The sequence below is a fragment of the Chiloscyllium punctatum genome, chromosome 2, assembly GCF_047496795.1.
Source record: "Chiloscyllium punctatum isolate Juve2018m chromosome 2, sChiPun1.3, whole genome shotgun sequence".
Lineage (NCBI taxonomy): Eukaryota > Metazoa > Chordata > Chondrichthyes > Orectolobiformes > Hemiscylliidae > Chiloscyllium > Chiloscyllium punctatum.
In genome coordinates this window covers 143502395-143528527 of record NC_092740.1, presented here as the reverse complement: position 1 = coordinate 143528527, position 26133 = coordinate 143502395, and the positions used below count along the sequence as shown (strand labels likewise).

The window sequence follows — 26133 nt, the reverse complement described above, 5'->3', positions numbered from 1 at the left end:
TGCCTTTCGAAATGCGCGTGGGCTAGGAGGTCTGGAGAATAAAATCAAATACAGTTGGGGGATGCTTTTTGAAAATCCAGTGGCATCCCTCAAGTGGAGATGGTAGCATGCACTAAAGTTATTAAGCAAGTTGATGTTTCCAACCTGACCAAATGCAAGTAACACACTTTTAATATAAAGATTTCAAGAATTTATATTAAAATCTTTACTGTAACAAAGCCTGCAATTTTTTCACATTTAATGTGAGTTTTTAAACGATAAATCTTCAGAATTTTAATAGTGTATTTGTCACTGATATTTGAAGGTCTTGAATATCCCATGCTAATTTTGTTAGAAAATCAAGATTGACTACTTGTAGAAAATTTACGGTGCCATTGAATCCATTTTTTTCCCATTGGTCAACTGGTAGTTTACTGCTTTACTTGATTTATGTTTCACATGTCTGCCTCGTTTACCATACAATTCATGGATGACAGTATTTTTCACCTGTATGTTATAGATTTATCTAAAATTGCATTGTCCAAGATTTTGATCAAGATGGGAGAAATAGTTCATAAATTAAATATTCAAAATGAATAAAGTAAGCAGTAGAAAACCATATCAGTGGCTTTTGCACTATTCCATATCATTAGAAGGATAGTATTTGGGTTTCTGTAGATTAAATCCGATATTAAGCAAATATGTTCAGTTTTGCACCAATTTGTGGTCACAAAGTACTTGCATGAGTTATGGAGGATAGCCACCGCAATGATTCGAATAACAATGTTTTCTTAATGAACTACTTGAGTGTTAAGAATGTTATACATAGTTTACTATCACTAATGTTTGGGAAAAACCCAAGCTCAGAGTGGTATACAGTGATCACTTTTACTAAATAAGAATTTTTTTCATTTTTGACATTGCAGACTGCAGAACCACACCCCATCAGTCTACGATGTAGAAATGGAAATATGGTACACTTCTTATGCACTATGGTTATTTACTGGTACTGCAGTGTCAAATCTACGGTCTGTGACTTGTTCAAAAATTTTATATCCAAAATTTAATGGATGTGGGATATATAAATAAATGATTGATTAAATGTAGAGTTTAAGTATTGCAGCTTGCAGTGTTGCCAGTCCATGTATTATTTCCTTTTTGTTCCCCTCCCTTTGTTTTAATTTCACCTCCATGATTTCTGACAAAAATGCTCGATGTAAAGTGCATTTTGGAAATGAGTGCCACTTGTGTCTGGATCAGGTTGCTACCTGTTTGCATTTATGTTGCTGATATTTCACTGAAGTAGCATGGTTTGCTCGCAAAAATCTTTGGAGTATGAAACAGACTAAGTATTAGTTTCGAGACTGTGTCCAAAGCTGAGATAAGTATAATTCTTAATAAGTTCATACATTTTGAGTCCTGGTCCTTGATGACCCTACATCATAAAATAGCGCTGATGATGTTTTAGTTCATTGCAGTAAATAGGAAACGATTGGCAGTGCAATCTCTTTTTTTTTTGGTCTGTGGTTATGGTAGGTTAGATATTTCACCACTGGAAATAGCTTAGAAATTCTTGCAAAAAAAAAATTCAGAATGATGAAAATGCTCAATAATTTGATCAAATTTCGTGTAGGTTTTTCCAAGATTTTGGGGGGGGAAGAAACTGTAATTGCGTATTAAAATCGCACTTCGTAACTGAATACTTGAAAGGAGATATAAAACAGACCTGTCATAGAACAGTTAAATGATATACTTTATTTTCAACATGTCTTCTTCACAATTATCTTTAGGATGGTCAAGCTTATTGACTGTAATCAATTGGTGTGGTGCTGGAATGTCAAACATCTTGGTTTGAAGCTCTTACCATGACTGCAGTTTCATTGTTGGCTGACATGGCAAAATTTGTTAGTTCCTCTTAAATCATTCAATGGATTTCAAGTCAAAATTAGAACGGAGACAAAAATTGATATTTGTAGTGCATCCTGTTGGAAACTTGAATTTGTAGTGCACTCATATTACTGGATAAAAGTCAACATGATGGTATAAATTTGGGGCGTAGATGTACAGTTATTAAAAAAAATCATTTTTCTGATTTTTGTCACAAATCTGGAGACTGAATAAGTTGGACCTTTGTGAAATAGTTTCCTGGCTGCAGCAGTAGGGGTTAATGCTTTAATAGATTAATGTTGTGTGTAAAATTTCACAAACAGCTATACAATAGAATCATGCAAGTTTTGAGAATTCGAGTAGGTTAGCTCCAAACTGGGTTTCTTTCAAGGTGGTAACAGCAGTGAAATGAAATAAGAAGATATCTAACCTTACATTTGAATAGATTTTTAGAAGAAATTCCCACATCAAAACCATGGCTGTATTCAGCCCAATCATAGGAATGTTGTTAAGGATTCTTTGTATGATTTGTGGGTGATGTGTTAACTTATGAACTTCAATGCAAATGCCCATGCAGCGATCATGCTGCAAGTTGTAAATACAGATCATTTCCTTCCTTAACTTTTATCTCCTTATGGACTTATTTCAAATGTGTACAGGAATATTGCATCTAGCAAGTTAATCACCACAAACACTGAAAAATACATTAGTGCTTCAGTCCAGAATTTCAGACTTTGCAGAGGCCAAAGCTTTTACTACTTACTTTTGTGACTTGATTGTTTCTTCAGCATGCATTTGATTGAACATTTTCCATTTTACTCTTTGGCCTCACTGGGCAATCCTTATTCAATTTTTCACTTTTTTTGCTGGTGTCTTTGAAGGTCATAGTATGAGTTTCTACTGTTTCCATCAGTTCTTCTATCTGGCCTTCATCTCCCCTCTATGAATGGAGCAATTTGTATTTAGCACTTTGCTGAAGTGAGGTGGTAAATATAAATTCACCTTTTTTCCCCTCAGGACTTTGGCCTTTAATTAAAACTGCATCATTACACCTGATTTGCAGGTGTGTTCATTCAGCAGGTTTTGCAGCTTTCATTCCTTGTGGATGGTAAATAATATCATTAACTAAATGATATGATGGGTGTAGCTGTGATTGAGACTTGGTTGAAACATGAAAAAGATTTCCAGCTGAACATTCCTGGTCTTGGAGTATTCAGATGAGATGGAGATGGGAATGACAGAGGAGACGAATCAGAGCATTCATTGAATATTCAGTTAAATTAGTGAGGAGGGATGGTCGCTTAGAAAGATCATCAAATGAAGCCATGTAGGTGGAAGTTTCTTTAAAAAAAAGAGGGCAAGTGCACTGTTGAGTGTGTACCATAGGACCCCAAAGGAATCCAAGAGAGATAACAGATCAGATGTGGAATCAGATTTCAGAGCAGTATCAGAATAAGAAGTCAGTAATAGGGGATTTAAACTTCCCAAATATTAATAGGGATATTTAATAGAAATAATTCTGAGGGATAGACTATATCTGTACTTGGAGCGATATAGATTAATCTGTGATAACATGGATTTATTACAAAATAGTGTCTGACAATTTGATTGAATATTTTGAAGAGGTGACCAGGAATGTTGTTGAGTTCATATGTTAACACATCACCCACAAGTCTATACAAAGAATCCTCAACAATTTGATATGGTCTCCTTGGGCTTGAGCAAGGCTTTTGATAAAATCCTTCCTGGAGACTGGTCAAGAAAGTAAGAGCCTGTGCGATCCAAGGCAAAATGGCACATTGGATCCCAAATTTGCTGAGGAAGCAGAGAGATGTTTTTGCGACTTGAACTCTATATTTCCAGTGGGGTTATGCTGGGCCTGCTGTTGGAGCCCTTGCTGTTTGCGGTGTACAATAATGATTTGGACTTGTATCTTAAGAATATGATTAAGTAGTGCATAGATGGCAGAAAAGTTGACAGGGTGGTAAACAGTGAGGAAGATCTCTATAAACTGCAGGATATCAAAGCACTGGCCAAGTGGGTAGAGCAGTGGCAAATAGAATTCAACCTGGTATGGTGTGAGTTAATATACTTAAGGGCTAACAAGATAAGAGGATTAAATTATTAATGGTAGAAATGGTAGTCCCTGTGATCTTCAGTATTTTATGTGCATATTCATGCGTCTTGGAAGGTAGAAGGACAAGTAGATAAAGTGATTTATAAAGCATATTATACTCAGCAAAAAGTTTATGCTGGAGCTATATCAGAGGCTGAATAGACCACAGCTAGAATACTGTGGCACAGTGGCTCAGTGGCTAGTACTGCTGCCTCACAGTGCCAGGGACCTGAGTTCGATTCCACCCACGGGCGACTGTCTTTGTGGAGTTTGCACATTCTCCTAGTGTCTTCGTTGGTTTCCTCCCTCAGTCAAAAAATGTGCATGGTAGGTGAATTGGCCACGTAAATTGCCCCTTGGTTGTCAGGGATAGATAGAGTCCTAGAGATGTACAGCATGGAAACAGACCCTTTGGTCCAACCCCTCCATGCCGACCAGATATCCCAACTCAATCTAGTCCCATCTGCCAGCACCCGGCCCATATCCCTCCAAATCCTTCCTATTCATATACCCATCCAAATGCCTCTTAAATGTTGCAATTGTACTGACCTCCACCACATCCTTTGGCAGCTCATTCCATACACACATACTACCCTCTGCGTGAAAAAGTTGCCCCTTAGGTCTCTTTTATATTTTCCCCTCTCACCCTAAACCTATGCCCTCTAGTTCTGGACTCCCCGACCCCAGGGAAAAGACTTTGCCTATTTATCCTATCCATGCCCCTCATAATTTTGTAAACCTCTGAGGTTACCCCTCAGCCTCCAAAGCTCTAGGGAAAACAGCCCCAACCTGTTCAGCCTCTCCCTGTAGCTCAGATCCTCCAACCCTCGCAACATCCTTGTAAATCTTTTCTGACCCCTTTCAAGTTTCACAACATCTTTCTGATAGGATGTGTGGGTTGGGTGCACTAGTTAGAGGTAAATGCAGAGTAACAGGGTAGGGGAATGGGTCACTCTTTGGAGGGTCGGTGTGAACTTGTTGGGCCAAAATGGCCTGTTTCCACACTGTAGGGATTCTATGAAGCTGTGCAAGATTTTAGTCACCACAAAAGAAGGATGTGATTGCTGTAGAGAGGGTGGGAAGTAGATTTACCAGGATGGTCCAGTCCTGGACGGTCTAGGCTATAATGGAAGAATGGATACACTGGCGTTGTTGAGGACCAACAAAGGTTGCGTGGGATAGGGTGGATAATCTTCTGGGGGGAATCGATAGATTGGATATGGAGGCACTTTTTCCATGAGTAAGGTGATCAATAACCAGAGGCGTAGATTTAAAGTAAGAATTAGAAGGCTAAGAAGAGAATCGAGAAATGTTTTCATTCAAGGTAGTGAGACATTTCATAGCATTTAAGCACTATTTAGACTTTCACATAAGTTGCAGTACACCCTCTAAGGCTTTAGTTCAAAAACTGGAAAATAAAATTATTGTAATCTAGTCTTTTGTTGACTGGCATTGGCATGATGCTCCTGTGCTGTAAGGGTCTATAAGAGAACCCATTGGTGAATAATCAAATGTTACTGAGGTCCAAATTGGGCAAACCAGTCAGTCCCATTTCCTGTGCTATCCTCAGAGCCCTGCACATTTGTTTCCTTCAAGTACCTATCAATTCCTTTTGAAATCATTATTCATATTTTCCATTACTGTAATGGATAGTGAATTCCAGGTAATTAGCATTCAATGTTCTTCTCATCCCCACCAAACCTGACACCTGTGCCTTCTAGGCCATGTGGTATCAGCCAGTGACAGCCATTTCTCTGTGACTATTTTATCCAAACCCATTATAATTTTGTACCCTGCTTATTAAATCTTCCTTAGATCTCCTTTCCTCTAACCTGGTAACTACAAATTTCTGAGCCATTCTGGAAATTCTCCTCCTGCATTACCCTTCCCTTTGCTGCCTCTTTTGAAAGTATGTATTCCTGAGCTGCCTTTGCTTGTTGTGGAGTTCTAGACTTCTGGAGTCTATCCACAGTGGTCATTATCTCTGTCCGTGAACATTTGACATAGACGATAGATGTGCAATTTGAATGGGAGCCATTTGAGATGAGCCAGATTCTAGTGACATTTGAAGTTCATAATTTATTAGATGTGGGATTTATATGTAAATAACTTTTTTATACATTGCAGTGGTTCTCTTCCTTTTGTTGTCCTTCCCTCTAATTTCATTTCCGTGGTTTCTGACAAAGTGCTTGACCTCCAGTTTGTTTTGAAAATGTCAACTTGTTTGTGACCCAAGTTACTATTCTGTTTGTGATCTGTTCTGTTTTCTCATGGGATGTGGGTAGGGCCAGTATTTATTGCCCAACCTTAATTGCCCTTGAACAGACTGTCTTGCATGGACATTTCAGAAGCAGTTAAAAAATTGATTCCTGTGTCATTGCAAAGTGCTGCTCCATTTTCAATGTCCACTTCTTATATCTTTTCTTGACGATACTGTGACCTTTCTAAATCTATACCCACATTTCCTGTAACTTTATAATTTATGATCCGGGTTTTCATCCTCTGATTGTTACTGTGGTGTCTTTTCATTTTTCACCCACTTTGACATATATCTGCACCCTTTGATATGTTGGTCATAAAGCCAGTTCTGCCTGTTCTTTAGATCAGTGGGACTGCATTCATTAATTCCAGTTTCCTATCTGATCATAACCAGAATATCTCCAGTATTGATTTATCTTCCTGCCATCACACCATTGTCTATGGGTTCACCAAACTATTACTCTTTGCATCCCTCTTTTGCATCTATATGCAGGTCTTGAGTGATATTGCCCATGGAGCCAGCTTCTGTGCTGTCAAATTATTGGTACAATGTTCACTCCTGGATAGTGCTGTATTTCAGCATTTCTGAAATTAAAACAGAAAATGTTAGAGAAGCATTTAAAATTTCAAGTCCAATGTGACTTTTTTTGGAACTCCTGAAGATGAGACAAATTGGCTTCAAAATGTTAACTTTGTTTCTCTCAGACACTAGACTTGCTGAATTGCTCTAAATCTTTTGTGCATTATTTCAGGTCCTCAGAATCTGCAGTATTTTGCTTTTATTTTAGCATTCATGTAATTGTACATTCAAAATTTAAAAATTTTGATAATCTCTTTTGTGATTTTCTCCATGGTCATACCAGTCTGTCTGGAAGTATGTGTCGTGTAAATATTGCAAATATGAAGCTCATGTTGTGGGCATCCTTTTAAAAGAAAGTTCAGTTGCTTTGCTTGTTTGTCCCAATGTGCAAAAAAGTGATACTTCCCTTCTACATTTAACTCATCTTTGCAATTTTTGAGGGAGCAAGGATTTATTCAAGATAATTTCCAGATAAGTTGTTGTGAACTGTGTTTTTACTGTTTACAGTACTATTGGGTAAAACAACCTTTCCAATCAAAAAGATGTTTTCAATAAGTCATGCAGTGCCATTTTATCATTTAACTACTTGCCATGAACTGTGGGAAACCAACTTGGTTTCAGAACAGGTATAAAAATTCCCTGGTGCCTGTGGACATAGCCTATGTCCTTCTGATTCATATTTAAAAGGATGTTCTGGTTATGCACCACTAAAGCACTTCATTAAATGGTTGCAATCCCTGCTTTCATAATTTTTGTATGAAGCTTTCAAGCTAGGTTTTATTCCCAAGGGTGCATTGACAATGCATAGTTCCTTTTAAGGCAGCTGGTTTTTCCAGAACCTAGAAATCTTCAGTGTAGGTTTTTTTAAGACAGCTATATATCAAATTCAGATCAGGCATTTCAACAGCTTGCAATAAGGAATATTTGCACCAAATCAGTAGTGTCTTTGTTCACATTTCTTAAATGGATATGAAACCTGTTCTGAAGAATTGTAGAAAATTGTCATCCCAGTTGAACTCTTTGGGAAGTGCGGACCTCTTGTTGCCAGTGATATGGAAGTGTGTCAGTATTATGTGACAGTATGTAACAGTTTATAATTAGAGGAGGATTCAAACATCTTGTAAAAGAAAGGATATTTATAAACCAAACATAAAATTAAGGAAAAAGTCAAATGTTCATGAATTTCTCACCTAACGTTGTGGTTGCATTTTTCAAAATTGCAACTTGAAATGTAATGCCATTAAGTGAATCATAATTTCCCATGGGAATCAATATCAAAGTTAGCTAGGTTCCTTTGCTTTCTTTTGCCCAAGTACCCAAGTTAAAATAAACTACACTTGCAATGTCATGCATTACTACCTTATATTAGTTGCAAAATAATACACATCATTAAGTATGAAAGTAATCAAATGCAGGATATATTTTAAAGACCACCTGATGAAGGAGCAGCGCTACGAAAGCTAGTGCTTCCAACTAAACTGGTGTTGTATGATTTCTAACTTTGTACTTTCACCACCATTCCAACACTGGCGTCTCCAAATCATTTTAAAGATTATACTTGCCTGTGCCGTACTTGGATTGATCAGCCTCCGTCTACTGGCAGAGACTAGTCAATTCCGATAGCAGTTTAAAGCCCAAGACTACTTGCACTGACAATCATCTGCCACTAGATAGAGCCTAAGACCCCCAGTGACAGTTCAGAACCAAAGCCAGAAGAACAGAGCAGCAGAAGCACAGAACCTTAGAACAGATCTAAGATCAGAGGGTGAGAAGCAAAGTGGGATTGGTGACAGACATGCCAGAAGGGAACTGAGCTTATTTGAGGAGGTAGGAGAGCAAGACCAGGGAATACCACGATTGTCTCAAGATTACCTTTGATTTTTTTTTCTTTCTGCCTTGCACAGAAACCGAATGCAGTTTTCGGTTTGTTGCATACCTCATTTTCTCTGTTAAAGCAGCTTTATCGGTGACATCAGTGATGGGCAAGTTGTTGGAGAGAATCCTGAGAGACAGGATTTACATGTATTTGGAATGGCAAAGACTGATTAGGGAAAGTCAGCATGGCTTAGTGCATGAGAAATCATGTCTCACGAACTTGATTGAGTTTTTTTGAAGAGGTAACAGAGGATTAATGAGGGCAGAGTGGTCGATGTGATCTGTATGGACTTCAGTAAGTCATTCTGCAAGTTTCCTCATGGTGCACTGGTTAGCAAGGTTAGATCTCATGGAATACAGGGAGAACTAGACAATTGGATACAGAACTGGCTCAAACGTAGAAGACAGAAGGGAGGTGGAGGGTTGCTTTTCAGACTGGAGGCCTGTGACCAGTGCTGTGCTACAAGGATCGATGCTGGGTCCTCTGCTTTTTGTCAATTATATAAATGATTTGGATGTGAACATAGGAGGTATAGTTAGTAAGTTTGCAGATGACACCAAAATTGGAGGTATAGTGGACAGTGAAGAAGGTTACCTCAGAGTACAATGGGATCTCGATCAGATAGGCCAATCAGCTGAGGGGTGACAAATGGAATTTAATTTTGACAAATGTGAGGTGCTGCATTTTGGAAAAGCAAATCAGAGCTGGACTTATACACTTAATGTAAGGTGCTGGGGAGTGTTGCTGAAGTAAGACCTTGGAGTGCAGGTTCATTGTTCATAGAGTCATAGATGTACAGCATGGAAACAGACCCTTTGGTCCAACCCGTCCATGCCAACCAGATATCCCAACCCAGTCTAGTCCCACCTGCCAGCACCCGGCCCATATCACTCCAAACCCTTCCTATTCATATACCCATCCAAATGCCTCTTAAATGTTGTAATTGTACCAGCCTCCACCACATCCTCTGGCAGCTCATTCCATACACGTACCACCCTCTGTGTGAAAAAGTTGCCCCGTAGGTCTCTTTTATATCTTTCCCCTCTCACCCTAAGCTTTTGCCCTCTAGTTAATAAAGGAAAGCATACCAAACACCACCTTCACTATCCTATCTACCTGCCACTCCACTTCCAAGAAGCTATGAACCTGCACTCCAAGGTCTCTTTGTTCAGCAACACTCCCTAGGACTTTACCATTAAGTGTATAAGTCCTGCTAAGATTTGCTTTCCCAAAATGCAACAACTCTAATTTATCCTTGAAAGTAGATTCACAGGTAGATAGGATAGTAAAGAAAGCATTTGGTATACTTTCCTTTATTAGTCAGAGCATTGAATATAGGAGTTGGGAGGTCATGTTGTGGCCGTACAGGACATTGGATAGCCCACTTTTGGAATATTGTGTGCAGTTTTGCTCTCCTTCCCATCGGAAGCATGCTGTAAAACTTGAAAGGGTTCAGAAAAGATTTAGAAGGATGTAGCCAGGGTTGGAGGATTTGAGCTATAGGGAGAAGCTGAATAGGCTGGAGCTGTTTTCCCTGGAGCATCGAAGGTTGAGAGGTGTTTTGTTTTTAAGAGGTTTATAAAACCTTAGGGGCAGAGATAGGATAAATAGACAAGGTCTTTTTCCCTGGGGTGGGGGCGTCCAGAACTAGAGCGAATAGGTTTAGGGTGAGAAGTGAATAGTTTAAAAGGGACCTAAGGGGCACTTTATTCACACACAGGATGGTTTGTGTATGGAACGAACTGCGAGGGGAAGTGGTGGAGGCTGGTACAATTACAACATTTAAAAGGCATCTGGATGGTTATTTGAATAGGAAGGGTTTGGAGGGATATGGGTGAAGTGCTGGCAAGTTGACTAGATTATGTTAGGGTATCTGGGCTGGACTGAAGGGTCTATCTCCGTGCTATACATCTCTATGACTCCATTATGACACATTGGACGTAAATTTAACCATCCTGATTCTAGACTGACAACTGAGTTGTGGTTTGGCAAATGGAAATCATTGTGCAATGTTAGAAGTCATTGTAGAGCTTCCTTAGAATGATCTTGAAGTTCAGTATCTTCAAATCTAGTATTTGACTATCCCTGAATTTCAGTTTAGTATCAGAAAGAAAAGCCCTTCTTGAAGGGTTGAGTTATTGTCTGCCTCGAACAACAGTTAACATTTCATATTGAAACATCTTCCAGAGGCAGGCTATTTGGTCACTGATGTGGAAGCTCTCTTCATAGTTGAATTCTCATTGTTCTGAGAAGTTAATATATTAGTTTGTTGGGGCAAGTATAATCTAGGAAAGCAGAATTATTTCTTTCATCCATGTAGATGGTGAACAAGCTCTGGAAAGTTATATCTTTCTGACATTGTCAGACATGTTGAATGGACAAGACCCTCATTCTGTTAATATCATCTTGAATCAGTTAAAGTTTACAAACAATTACGAATTGCCAAGCAATGATCATATCAAGAAGCTACCCATCTCCCCTTAGAATTCACTGGTATTACTTACAAAGGCTGAATGTCCCACTATAAACATCCTGATGATTAACATTGATCAGGAGCTGATCTGGACCAGCTGTATAAATAAATTGATGGCATGGTGGCTTACTGGTTAGCACAGCTGCTTCACAGCGCCAGGTACACTGGTTTGACTCCACTGTCAGACAACTGTCTGTGCGGTGTTTGCACATTCTCCCCATGTCTGTGTGTGTTTCCTCCGGGTGCTCCACTTTCCTCCACAGTCTGAAGATGTGCAAGTTAGATGGATTGGCCAATGCTAAATTCCCCGTAGTGTCTGCAAGGATGTACAGGCTAGGTGGATTAGCCATGGAAGATGGTAAGGTATGGAGATCAGTCTGGTTGGGATGCTGTGCAGAGATGAAGGGCTTTTGCCCGAAATGTTGATTTTCCTGCTCCTCAGATGCTGCCTGACCTGCTGTGCTTTTCCAGCACCACTCTAATGTAGATTCTGATTTTCAGCATCTGCAGTCCTCACTTTTGCCTATGCTGTACATAGAGTCAGCATGGATGTGATGGGCTGAATAGCCTGCTTCCACACTGGGCATTCTATGATTCTACAAGAGCAGATTCTACAAGGAGGCTTGGAATTCTGTCTGAATTCATCCCCTAAATTCCCAGAGCTTGTTCATCATTTACAAGGATGACGTCAGGAGTGTAATGGAATACTTTTCACTTTCCTAGATTAGTGCTGCTCTTAAAAACAGCAGATACCACTCATAATGCCAACACCATCCAGGTCAATAGACAATAGGTGCAGGAGTAGACCATTCTGCTCTTCAAACCTGCACCACCATTCAATATGATCATGGCTGATCATCCTTAATCAGTATCCTGTTCCTGCCTTATCTCCATAACCCTTGATTCCACTATCCTTGAGAGCTCTATCCAACTCTTCCTTAAATGAATCCAGAAACTGGGCCTGCACTGCCTTCTGGGGCAGAGCATTCCACACAGCCACCACACTCTGGGTGAAGAAGTTTCTCCTCATCTCTGTCCTAAATGGTCTACCCAGTATTTTTAAGCTGTGTCCTCTGGTTCGGCACTCACCCATCAGCGGAAACATGTTTCCTGCCTCCAGAGTGTCCAATCCTTTAATAATCTTATGTCTCAATCAGATCCCCTCTCAGTCTTCTAAACTCAAGGGTATACAAGCCCAGTCGCTCCAGTCTTTCAGTGTAAGGTAGTCCTGCCATTCCAGGAATTGACCTTGTGAACCTATGCTGCACTCCCTCAATAGCCAGAATGTCTTTCCTCAAATTTGGGGACCAGAACTGCGCACAATACTCCAGGTGTGGTCTCACCAGGGCCCTGTACAGCTGCAGAAGAACCTCTTTGCTTCTATACTCAATCCCTCTTGTTATGAAGGCCAGCATGCTATGAGCCTTCTTCACTACCTGCTGTACCTGCATGCTTACCTTCATTGACTGGTGTACAAGAACACCCAGATCTCCCTATATCGCCCCTTTACCTGAATTGATTCCATTTAGGTAGTAATCTGCCTTCCTGTTCTTGCCAACAAAGTGGATAACCATACATTTATCCACATTAAACTGCATCTGCCATGCATCTGACCACTCACCTAACCTGTAATCTCCTAACATCTTCCTCACATTTCACCCTGTCACTCAGCTTAGTATCATCAGCAAATTTGCTAATGTTATTACTAGTATTGTAAAAAGCTGTGGTCCCAGCACTGATCCCTGTGGTACCCCACTGGTCACTGCCTGTCATTCCGAAATGGAGCTGTTTATCACTACTGTTGGTTTCCTATCAGCCAACCAACTTTCAGTCCAAGTTATTACTTTGCCCCCAATACCATGCACCCTAATTTTGCTCAGTTCGGATGTTTGGCACCCCATTCGTCACCTTCAACAATATCTGTCTCCACCCCTAGCATACAGTGTCAGCTATATTTGCCATCTGTAAGATGTATCGAAATTGCTCACTGTCCTTTACAGCACTTTACAAACCTGTGACCTCCACTAACAGGAAGGACAATGACAGCAGCGCCACTATCACCTGCACTTCTCTAAGTTGCTCACCACTCTGCCTTCGATCTGTATCACTGTTCTTTCATCTGGTCGGTATCCTAGAACTCTCTTCCTAACAGTACTGTTGGTTTACCTAACCTATATGGATGGCAGTGGTTCAAGAAGACAGCTCTCAGCTGCCTTTTAGGGCGGTTAGGGATGTGCAACAAATAATTGCTGATTAGTTAGCGGCAACTGTATCCTGTGAGCAAATACATTTTTAATAACCTTATCTCATAAAGCAGAAAATAGAGGTGTTAGTGCCTTCCAATAAATGTTCAATTCATCTATTCTTTAGTCACTTAACCTTGTAACGCTAAATTAAATGTCCTCCAAAATCGTGGACATTCATGTACTTTCAGGTTACTGTTGAAATTTGATTTTTATGGAAAAACATATGGATCTGTAAACTTTGTTTTGCTTTTGTATGGTTTATATCAAATATTGTTAGTGAACTGGGCGTTTTGAAAAAAACAATGATGCAGTGAAACTTTTGTGTAAAAATAATAGAGGGCTACTTGAGAACAAAATTCTCTCATTTTCTAAGTGACATGAAGCTTGGCTTTCTTATTTACACATTGGTAGATCATGTACACTTCCTGTTATCAGCAACGGGACATAAAATCATACTGCATCAAGCCAGTTCTTGCATCATTGTGGATCATTTAATTGGCATGACTTCTCAAAAAATGTCAGTCTTTGCTGAACTACATTTTTCAGGCCAGAAATTTGCATGATTGTATGTATTCGCACACTTCAAATTGCTTCGTTTGCTTGAATTTGTGTTCTGCAATTCTGACATGGTACCAGATGGATTTGTTTACTATTTATTTTGAGGAAATTATAAATATATTGTGCACTATGAACATTCTGTTGCTTTATTAAGTAGTTTGTAAATGTAAGCAGGATAGTTTTTGTGACATCTTATTTCTTAACTCTGGCAAATTGTCCAAAATTCCCAGCTTATGTCAAATTCTTGAAGGTTCCTGGGATCAAATTTCATCTTTTCATTAGTTTATACTGTTTGTTTAGAGCTCTATTTGAATTTGGTTCCGTTTACTTTTGCATAGGATCTGTTCTGATACATGTTATTGTACTTTTCACTGGGCAATCTAGTCTTAACTAGGTAGCCGTTCAGTCTTTGAGAAGTCTCCAGTAAACACCTCAAATAGCTAGATGTAGTGGGGAGATTTGTTAGTTCTATTTCGGGAGCCTGTAAAGTAGTGGGGGGGGGGGGGGGTGGTGGAGGCAGGGGTTCCTAAGTAACAGTAAAAATAGAATGACAGGATCGTTCTGCATCAGAAAAGAGCAATTTGGTTAGAAACAGCAGGCAAGGGCTTAGCAGAGGATGAGGTGAGACTGAAGAATTAAACTGCATTTGTTTCAATGCAAGGGATCTTATGGGTCGGACTGATGAACTCCGAGCATGTATGGGAACGTGGGACTTGGATGTCATAGCTATTACAGAAACTTGGCTGAGGGAAGGACAGGACTGGAAGCTCAATGTTCCATGTTTTAGATCTTATGGGAAGAATAGAGAGAGAGGCAAGAGAAGAGGGGGAGTGGTATTTTTGATTAAGGAAAACATCATTACTGTCACTAGAGAGGATATTTCTGAGGTATCATCCAGTGAAACTACATTAGTAGAAATAAGAAAGGTATGATCACCTTGATGAGATTGTATTGCAGCCTTCCCGATAGTTGGAGGGAAGTTAAAGAATAAATATGTAGAGAGCTCTCAAATATCTATAAGAATATAATTGGGGATTTTAACTTTCCAGACATTGACTGGGACTGCAATAGTGTTAAGGCGAAGCCTGACATCTGTGGTGGGTAAGTTGTTGGTGGGGATTCTGAGAGGATTTACATGCATTTGATGAAGCAAGGACTGATTATGGATAGTCAACATGGTTTTGTGTGAGGAAATAGTGTCTTGTCAACTTAGTCATTGAGTCATAGTTTGAGGAATTAACCAGAAAGATTGAGGGCAGAGTGGTAGATATATGGACTTCACTAAAGTCTTTGATCAGGTTCCGCATGGTAGACTAATTAGTAATGTTAGATCACATGGGATTCAAGGAGAACTTGCTAATTGAGTATAAAATTGGCTTTGTGGAAGGAGACAAGATGGTGGTAAAGGGCTGTTTTTTGGACTGGAGGACTATGACCAACAGTGTTCCACAGCGATCAGTACAGGGTCCACTTTTGTTTGTTGTTTATGTTAACTATTTCAGATGAGAATATAGGAGGCAATGCTAGTACGTCACCGATGACCCCAAAATTGGTGGTATAGCAGACAATGAAGAAGGCTATCTAAGATTACAAAGAGATTTTTATCATTTGAGTCAATAGGCTGAGGAGTGGTAGATGGAATTTAATTTGGATAAATAAATGCAAGGTATCGCAATTTGGTAAAACAAACAAGGGCAGGGCTTGTACAATTGATGGTGGGGCCTGGGGTAGTTTTGTAGAACAGAGATGTAGGGGTTCAAGGTACATATAATGCTTTGAAATTTGCATCATGAGTATTTAGTACATTTGCCTTCACTGCTCAGATCTTGGAGTTGAGACACTTGAGGTTTTACAGGGTGTTGGTGAGGCCTCTTCTGGAGTACTGTGTGCAGTCCTAGTTGCCGTGCCATAGGAAGCATATTATTAAATTTGAGAGGGTTCAGAAAAGATTTACCAGGATGTTGCCAGGAATGGAGGGTTTGAGTTATTAAAAATAGGCTGGAACTCTTTTTTTTGTTTTTGCCCCCTCTGGAGTGTAGGAGGTTGAGGGGTGGTCTTATTGAGGTTTATAAAATAATGAATGGCATTGATAAGGTGAATACCCAGGTTCTTTTCCCTAAGGTGAGGGAGTTGAAGACTAGGACCATATTTTTAAGGTGAAAAGGAGGAGAAAGTTTTAAAAAGGACACAAAGGGCAACTGTCTTTTTGTACAGAGTGGTTCATGCGTGGAATGAAATGCCAGTGGATGTAGATGCAGTTACAGCATTTAAAAGACATTTGGATGAGTACATGAACGGGAAAGGTTTGGAGGAATATTGTCCAAAACCAGGCTTGTGGGATTAGTTTAATTTGGGGACATGGTCAGGGTGGACTAGTTGTTCCGAAAGGTCTGTTTCCATGCTGTGTGACCCAAATGAAGCTGTTGCTATGTTTTGGATATAGGCATGGCAGAAATGGATAGTAATTATAGAGAAATATTAAGACTCTTGAAATTTTACTGCAAAACAAAATTATTCAGCTATTAACAGTTTTAAGATATTCTGTACTTTTATAATCTCAATTAGTCTGAGCTTTAAATTCTCTCAAACATGTTCTACACTGGAATTCTTGATTTCCCCTGCATTAGCAACATTTAAATCTGGAAACAAGTGCAGTCTTTTTTGTTTGTTTTAATTCTCAGTGTTTGGCATTTATTGGCAAAGTACATAACTTGTCTGTTGAAAGGAAGCCTTAGTTTCTAAGGCCATGGCCAACTAGTAAAGATTGCAAGACCAAGCCAGTCAGTTGATGTACTGTATGATGCTGACTGCTGCAGGTGTGCTGTGCAGTAGGTAGCTATTCCTGTTTTCATCGAAATGTAGGCAGTTTATAATACTCTTCATAACCACATCACCACTACATCAAATTCTTGGATCATTTTTGCTTCAGATTCAGTCATTTTTCAAAACCTATTTACACAAAATTTTTTTCTTGACACTAAGTATGTTGGACACTTGCCATTTGCTTAAATCATCACTAGATTTGTCTTGTTTTTCTAAAAGTATTGTTAATTCTTACAGAAAAAAATGAAATTGTATTGGAAAGAATAATATTTAAGTGATTTTTAAAATTAGTTCTACAGACTTGAATCTGCGTGGTGCTACAGATTTTAGTTTGTGAAACAGAATCCAACTGAAAAAGGCTGTTTTCCTCTGTCGTAGTTTAGGTCCCTCAATATCTCTCTTTCTCAAAGATTGAGTTTGCAGATGAGTAACAGCTACTCTGCAATTGTTAATTTGTTGACCTAGTTAAGTTAGCATTAGTAATTTCTAACTGTACTGGCATGTGTGTGCACCCATGCTTGGTTTGAAAAGAGGATTGTATTAGTGGACTGTATTAAGTGTTTCTGATTAAATCATGACATCTGATATAAAACATTGTGGAATATGTTGCTCATTAGAGAATGTAATTGTGGCTGATGTTATCTTAAGTACAAAGCAGAAAATATCAATCTCAGGTTTTTTTAACTGCAGTGGTACCAATGACAGATGATATCAATATAAATAGTTACTTGGCAGACCTGTTTAATTATCAAAATTACTTAACACCTTAGGCTATTTATCACATTTTTAAAAAAAACGTTTTCTAATAAGATCAGAATATCTGAACTTAAATGCAATTAACAACGTGTCTTACACATGTATTAAGCTATATGGTAAATGTTTCCCTTCTGTCTGGTGTTAATTTGCCACTGTGGATCTCCTAACTATTGTAGAACCTGCCTGATTTTCAATAGAAAGCAAGTTAAGTAGGTATAGTATCAGACTATTTGCTCCACTAGATTATCAACCAGTAAGCAAAATCGAGCATTTCCCTCTATCAAGCACAGAATTGTTCTAGTGTGGAAAGAGAACATTCAGCCCATCATGTCTTCACCAGCTTTTAAGAATTTCAACTTCGCGACAATCTCCTGCCTTCTCCATGTAAACCTGCAGTTTGTTTCTATTTAAATAATCATCCAATTCCCTCTTGAATGCTTCAGTTGAAACTACCTCCATCACACCTCCAAGCAGTGCATTGGTTTTGGAGGGGGAAAAGTTTTTATCTCCTCACATTTGCTTCCTTCACAAAATATTTCAAAACTGTGTCCTCTGTTTCCTGATCTGTTAAATAATGGGAATAGTATCTTCCCATGCAGTCTGTTGAGACTTCTCATGATACTCAAAATTTTCAAATCCCCTGTTGCCTTCTTCTCTGAAGATAACTGTTTCTGCTTCTTCAATCTTCCCTCATCCTTGGAATCATTCTCATAAGCCTCTTCTGCCCTCTCTCCAGTGCATTTGCATCCCTGCTATGACGTGGCACCCAGAACTGTACATCGTATGTTAGCTGTCATAGGAATGTGAATACAAAACTATTAATTTTAATATCTTATGTAAGTTCTTCATAACCTCCCTGCTGTTGTACTCTATGCCCCTGTTTATGAAGCCTAGTATACTATGTATATTAACAGCTGTCATTTTCTGTCCAACTTCTCTTGGTGATTTATGTACATATGTCTCTCAGGTCTCTGCTCCTCTGCACCTTTTAGAATAGTATATTTTATTTTATAGTGTCTCATTCTTCTTTGTTGCCAAAGTGTATCATCTCAGACTTCTCCACATTGAACTTCATCTGCCACCTATCAGTTTGCTCCAACTTGTTGAAGTTCTGCACTGTCCTTGCAGTTTACATTTCTCCCAAATTTTGTGCTGTCCACTAACTTTAAAATTGTCCCTTTTAGATCAGGCAATTTATATTTTTTAATATATATCTGAAAAAAGTAAGGGTCCCAGTACTGATGCCTTGGGAATCCTACTGTAAACCTTTCAGGATGATAATTACCCGTTAACCATTTCCGTTTTCTTCCTTCAGCCAGTTTTGAATCCTTATCCCTTTTATTGTATAATTTTGTACAGTCAATGTAAGATTTATAGAATTTCTCATTTTGTAGTGTTATGGTAAATGTCCACAATCAATACTTGTTGCATTGGAAGGGAACTTACAAAATTGAAGACTGAAATTCTGTTAGGCTATTAATGCAAGCTATTAATGCCTATTGCAAACAGTATGTAGAAATTAATTATTTTAGTCGCATTCAAGGTTTTTTTGTCAAAAATGTTACCATTTATGCTAATTATTTTCTTAATTGTTGGTTATTGCTTCCAGTCTACTCCTCTGCACCTGGCTGCTGGTTACAATCGTGTTCGAATTGTTCAACTCCTTCTCCAGCACGGGGCTGACGTACATGCAAAAGATAAAGGGTCAGTTGAAGGCTGAATTTAATGTGGTGTGGTATAGTATGCTTTCATGACATTGGCCTTTGGGTCTGAATAATTAAATGCCATTTGAACTGTTTGGGATGTTAACTGTTAATTTAAGGTCAGGTACAATGAAAACCATGCTCTTATATTCATTCTTAGTCTTGTAGAAGATATTTTCTCTCAAGCTCAACATTTTTAAAAAAATACATTTTGCTGTCTGCATTTTTCTGCAGACAATAACAGCAGTGTGTTAAATGGAATGATACTGCAATGCAGCCTTAAAGTGTAAGCACTTAGTCCACTGACTTGTCATAAAGAGCTTTATCTCTACAATCTTTCCATAAATCCAGCACAATTTTGAATCCAATTCTCTATTGCAGTTCACTTGAAATTTACTTTTGATGTTTAAGAAAACTTGCCAATAATGTCTCTCTCCTGTATGAGACAGGCTTCATTGTGCAGTTTTATGGAGGTGTAGCATTGAAATGTTTGAAATAATCCCCTCTCCAATCTCTATTGCTGTGCTGAAAAGTAAAATAGAGGTATTGTCTGAACAGAAGTTACCACTTTTTATTAAGACGAACATCCATGTCTGTCTGATATATTGAGGGAGAAATGGACATTTTTGAAGTTTAATTAGTACTATCTAACATAAAGAATATTAAAACAGATGTTCTACTGGTGCAGCATTGCTGTTCTGAAATAGATTGATGTATATAATTGGGTGCTTAGCTACCTAATTTAAATAAGGTTTAAATATGATTGAGGAGAAAGTGTTTTAGTTTGTGTACGGTCTGCATTGACTGTGGCCTAAAAGCAAAAATTTAAATGTTTCTGATAGAATATGGAACACAGCAGATTAGCCTAATTTTTCATAACTGTTGAGGTTCCTTTTTTAGACCCCAAACCAGAGTGAGAGACAGGCGGTAACATGGCCTTCAGTTGTCTTTATTAAGAGAACTTGCTGTTAGTTTCTGAGCTGAAGCTACAGCATTGAGTAGAAGTGGCTTTTTTATATCTTATCTTAACAGACAGCTCATTAATATGATTAACATTTTCAGTTCACTAATGTGCCTAACATTTACAGAATGCACTTATCAGTTCATTGAAAAGTACTTGAAACTGACCAATTCAGACAGGTATTTGAGTGTTGTCTGTTCAGTTAAGTGTCAAGACTGTGGTGCTGGAAAAGCACAGCAGGTCAGGCAGCATTCAAGGAGCAGGAGAATCAATGTTTCAGGCAAAAACCCTTCACCAGGACTGAGGCTTGAAAGCCTTGTGAGCCAAGGGGGTGGAGAGATAAATGGGAGCAGTGTGGGGCTGGGGTTAAGGTAGCTGAGAGTGCAATAGGTAGATGAAAGTGGGGATAATGGTGATAGATCGGAGAGGAGGGTGAAGTGGGTAGGTGGGAAAGAAGGTGGACATTTAGGACAAGTCAAGAGGGTGGTGCTGATTTGGAAGGTTGGATCTGGGATACGGTGGAGGGAAGGGAAATGAGGAAACTGGTGAAATCTGTATTGATCCCGTCAGCTGGAGGGTCCCAAGGTGGAAGATGAGGTGATCTTATCCAGGTGGTTAATGTGTGGCGATGGGTTAAGTGGTTTAGACCAAATGTAAACATTCTGCAGTTGCCTCTTGCTTTGCATTGAAGGGCTTTTACTATGTTAAACGGTCACGTCTTCCTGCTCTCTTTAGTTCCCTTTTTATCTCTATTGTTGCCACTGGAAACTTTGATTCTGATCTAACGAAGTTTCCCTGATTCAATTCATTCTCCCCTTTTATTCTTTCCTACCCTGTGAAATTCTGCTGAGCCCCACAGAAAGGCTGATCAGACTTACCATTCATAAATTATTGTGGCCAAATCTGATGCTTCCAAGAATGCTAAGTGATTTGAGGATGGAAATTGCAGAGGCACTGTCAATGATCTTCCAATGTGTGATTTTTAACTTTGTCCATCCCAGTCCGTCACCAGCTCCTCCACAATAATGATCTTTCAGTTCTCTTTAGATATAAATGTAAGTTTGAGATTATAGAATTACTAATGTGTTACCCTTTAGTTAAAAAGATGAGGATAAACGCAAATCAGTTAACATAATACTTGGGAAGTCTTTCAAAAATGATACTTAAGGACAAAATTAATATAGTTGTCTTTTAATTTTAGACTAATTAGAACAATCAGATTTATTGGATTTATTAAAGGCAAGTCAAGCCCAAATGCAAGAACATGAAATAGAAGTAGACCATTCGGCGATTCGAGTTTGTTCTGCTGGAGGGTTGTTTTTCAGACTGGAGGCCTGTGACCTGTGGAGTGTCACAAGGATCAGTGCTGGGCCCTCTACTTTTTGTCATTTACATAAATGATTTGGATGTGAACAGAAGAGGTACAGTTAGTAAGTTTGCAGATGACCCCAAAATTGGAGGTGTCGTGGACAGCAAAGAGGCTTACCTCAGATTACAACAGGATCTTAACCAGATGGGCCAATGAGCTGAGAAGTGGCAGATGAAGTTTAATTTAGATAAATGCGAGCTGCTGCATTTTGGGAAAGCAAATCTTAGCAGGACTGATACATTTAATAGTAAGGTCCTTGCGAGTGTTGCTGGACAAAGAGACCTTGGAGTGCAGGTTCATAGCTCCTTGAAAGTGGAGTTGCAGGTAGATAGGATAGTGAAGAAGGCGTTTGGTATGCTTTCCTTTATTGGTCAGAATATTGAGTACAGGAGTTGGGACGTCATGTTGCAGCTGTACAGTTTGGCCACTGTTGAAATATTGTGTGCAGTTCTGGTCTCCTTCCTATCGGAAAGATGTTGTGAAACTTGAAAGGGTTCAGAAAAGATTTACAAGGATGCTGCCAGGGTTGGAGCATTTGAGCTATCGGGAGAGGCTGAATAGGCTGGGGCTGTTTTCCCTGGAGCGTCGGAGGCTGAGGCGTGACCTTAGAGGTTTACAAAATTAAGTGGCATGGATAGGATAAATAGGCAAAGTCTTTTCCCTGGGGTCAGGGAGTCCAGAACGAGAGGGGCTGGTTCCCTGCTGTACATCTCTATGACTCTATTCAATAAGAGTATGCTGATCCATGTGTTCCAAATGCCATAATTCCATATGTCCCCAGTAGCCTTCATTGCCCTGCTAACCACTGGCTATCCATCTGTCTTAAAAATACCCATTTACCCCAATTCCACTGCCTTCTGAGGCAGTGTGTTCCAAAGCCATACAACCCTCAGGAAAAAAAGGTTCTCTGCATTCCTGTCCTGAAAGGGCAACCCCTGATTTTAAAGCACTGCTCTCCCCCTGTCCCTCTGAGTCTGGACTGACTCAGAAGCAGAAACATCCTTTCCATGGCCACCTTGTCAAGGCTGTTCAGGATCTTCTAAGCTGTAGGAGCTCCACCTGACCAACCTATCCTTGCAAGTCAGCTTGTTCATTCTACATATCAATCTAATAAACCACCTTTGTGCCGTCTTCAATGCATTTACATCCTCCTTTGGTTAAGGAGCTAGAACTGTACACAGTATTTGACATGTGTTCTCACCCATGCCAAGTACAACTAAAACATAACATACTTAATTTTATGTTCAATTTGTCTTGTAACAAAGGAAAGCATCCCATTAGTACAGTTGAAACTCGATTATCCGATCGTGATGGGCGGGCACTATTTCGTTCAGATCATCGATTATTCAGTAAATTGATTTAAATGCCTTTCCACTGGGGCTCGGAGTTTTAAAGTCTGCTACCTGTTCTGTGTGCTCGAGACCCCCCCAGCACAAAGTGCGCAAGCCCCCACAACCCCCACACACACCCCACCCACCCCCCGGCCTCTCTCTGGGTCATCCGGACTGCACACCAACAACAAAACTGCTGCTGCCTATGTGGGGTAAGTCTCCCAAGAGTGCACAGACACACACGAAGCGCCACACACAACTTTTTACTGCAACGTTTTGACAGGTTCCATGTTTGCCATGCACAGGACAACGTTAGAGAGATTATTCCTGGGAAGTGGTGTTTGGGGAGGTGTATGAGGTTAGGTTAGAGTACACCCCTTTGTAGAACTCCAGGGAAAGTGTGGGGAGAGAGGAGAGGGCGGGACGTCAATCATTTGGAGACAGTGCCTGTTTAATCACTGTAAACAAAAGATGAGATCACTGTTGGAAACATGTCTTTGATGTAATGTTTCCTTCGGGACTTCGAGATCTCCTTCTTCGGATAATCTGATTTTCAGGTAATTGGTATTCGGATAGTCGAGTTTCCTCTGATTCCTGATTACGTGCTCAACCTGCATATTGGTCATTTTGTGACTTGTGTATCAGAACACCTAAATCCTTTTGCAACTCAGAACCACCTTAATTAAATATCTTGATGAGGTAACAGAGCACATTCAGTGGTGGAGTTTCAAAAGGCCTTTGCTGGAGTGTGACTTAACAGTCTTGTCAGCAAAGTTGAAACCTATGGAATAAAAGAGATAGTGGGAGATGGTTACAAAATTGGCTGAATGACAAGAAGCAGAGTATAGTAATGAACATCTTGTTAGAAGAAGATTACAGTAGGTCTCCTCAGAGGCCAGTACTAGTAACACTGCTTTATCTTGAACTATATTAATGACCTGCTCTTGGGAGTGCAGAGTACAGTTTCAGATTTTGGAAATGATCTAAAACTTGGAAGCATTATTAATTCTGGGAAGGATACTGATAGATTTAAAGTGGAAATAGTCAGATTGTTGCAAAGTATGAACATATGCCAGGTGAGACTTATTGCAGAGGATTGTAGTATGATTCATTTAGATTGGAGAAATAAGGAAAATAAAAAGTAAGGGATCCACTTATGAAGTGGAGCAGAGGGACATGGTTGTAACTGTGAATGAATCATTGAAGGCAGCATAGCAGGTGGGAAAGTGGCAAATAAGGCATTTGAAATTCTGGGTTTTATTCTAAATAGTCAGAATACAGAAGTGAGGAAGTTATAGTCAACATTTTTATAACACTGATTTATCTGGAGTTGTCCAGCTATGGGTGCCATACTTTAGAAAGGATGTGAAATCACCAGGGAAGATATAGAAAAGATTTACAAGTATGGTTCCAGGGATGAAGATCTTCAGTTAAACGGATTGATTGAAGAATAGAACTTTCAGACTAGACATTATAGAGGTGCTCAAAACCATTACAATTATAAACTAATTAGATTGGGAGAGCCTCCCTTGTTGGAAGAGACAAGAAGCTCAGATTACTATAACTTCTGTCTCTTGGTCAATCACTTGAGCTGCAATCTCTTTGAGATATCTGAAGCCCATTAATATCCATAGAATTGCTGCCTTTGAAGAAGAGGGTAAGGAGAAAATTGTGTGTGAAATTCCATGAAAGTACTGCAATGGAATTTGAAATCCATAAGATTCCTTTTAAAAAAAAATGGTTTAAGAGCATTCGTTTATATATTTTAATACATAAAGTCCTTTCGCTGACCTCTGCTTTCTCCCCTTAGTGGCCTTGTTCCCCTTCATAATGCTTGTTCATATGGCCATTACGAAGTCACTGAACTTCTGCTTAAGGTAAGATCAGCCACCATTCATTTAAGGTTTGAAATCATGAGTATTAATTACATGGGAATTGACATGTTTAAAACATCATATTAGGTCTTGTTTAACTTACTAAGTGTGAAATAAGTACATCTGTTTTCTTGTCCACTACATACAATTCTGAGACTTCGTTGCGAGAAGGAAGTCATAGAATTCTTAGTGAGGAAGCAGGCTATTTGGCTCATTGCATCCACACCGAACCCTCCGAAGAGCATCCTATCCAGACCCACCCCTCTACCCTGTCTCTGTAACCCTGCATTTCCCATGGTTAATCTACCTAGCCTACACATCCCTGGACACTACAAGACAATTTAGCATGGCCAGTTCACCTAACCTGCACATCTTTGGACTGTGGGAGGCAACTGGAGCACGTTGAGGAAACCTAGGAGAATGTGCAAACGCCACACAGGCAGTCGCCTGAGGGTGGATTCGAACCTGGGTCCCTGGCTCTACATGAGACTTATCTATTTGAATATAAGCATAGATCTGAATTTGCTGTTGTTTTAATGGAAAACTTGATTACAATAATTTGCACTTTCTTTACATATCAGAAGTTGCACAATAAACTGAATCAGCCAATCAGTGTTACATTGCTAAGATGTGTAAATTATAAAAACTTAATAAGAAATGCGGTCAATTTATTATTCTGGCTTTTCAGATAAAACAAAAGGAAAAAGAACTCTGGGAGATATTATGTTAGTTACGATAATGGAAGTTTGTAATTGTAATTAGATTTTTTTGTCTTTTAGCATGGAGCCTGTGTAAATGCCATGGATCTCTGGCAGTTCACACCACTACATGAAGCTGCATCCAAGAACAGAGTGGAAGTATGTTCACTTCTATTAAGCCATGGTGCAGATCCCACTCTAGTTAACTGCCATGGTAAGAGTGCCATGGATATGGCTCCCACTCCAGAGTTAAAAGAGAGGCTTGCTTGTAAGTATCAGAACTGTACAAAAATCTTAATGCAGTGACTGTTTTGTTGTATGTTAAATTAGCTATGGCATTTAACATTCTTGTTTTTTTCAATTCAGTCATTGGATGCAAGTATTAATTGTTAGACCAGTGTTTGTTACAGCTGCCTAGTTTCCTTTGAGAAAATTGTGGTGAGCCACCTCCTTGAACCACAGTAGTATGTATGGTTTAGATATAGGCACAGTATTGTCAGGAAGTAAGTTTTGGGGTTTTGAACCAAAAAAGGAATGATGATAATTTCCAAACCTGGATACTGTTGCTTGTAGGGATACCTACAAGTGGTGTTCCCATGACCCTTCTACGCTTTCAGTGGTAGATGTTGACAAAGACTAGATGA

At 39.3% G+C, this 26133-nt stretch overlaps 1 protein-coding gene across 2 annotated transcripts in view; it reads left to right on the top strand.

Annotated features, from left to right (window-relative positions):
• The window catches only part of tnksa (tankyrase, TRF1-interacting ankyrin-related ADP-ribose polymerase a), a 153933-nt gene that overhangs the window by 67381 nt on the left and 60419 nt on the right, over window positions 1–26133 (top strand). The window contains exons 6-9 of one of the 2 annotated variants that reach the window (XM_072589213.1): window positions 906–953; window positions 19163–19257; window positions 24728–24794; window positions 25571–25757. In XM_072589213.1, coding sequence (XP_072445314.1) covers window positions 906–953; window positions 19163–19257; window positions 24728–24794; window positions 25571–25757 — 397 coding nt within the window. The remainder of the gene's footprint in view (window positions 1–905; window positions 954–19162; window positions 19258–24727; window positions 24795–25570; window positions 25758–26133) is intronic. The other variant, XM_072589220.1, reaches the window with a different exon arrangement.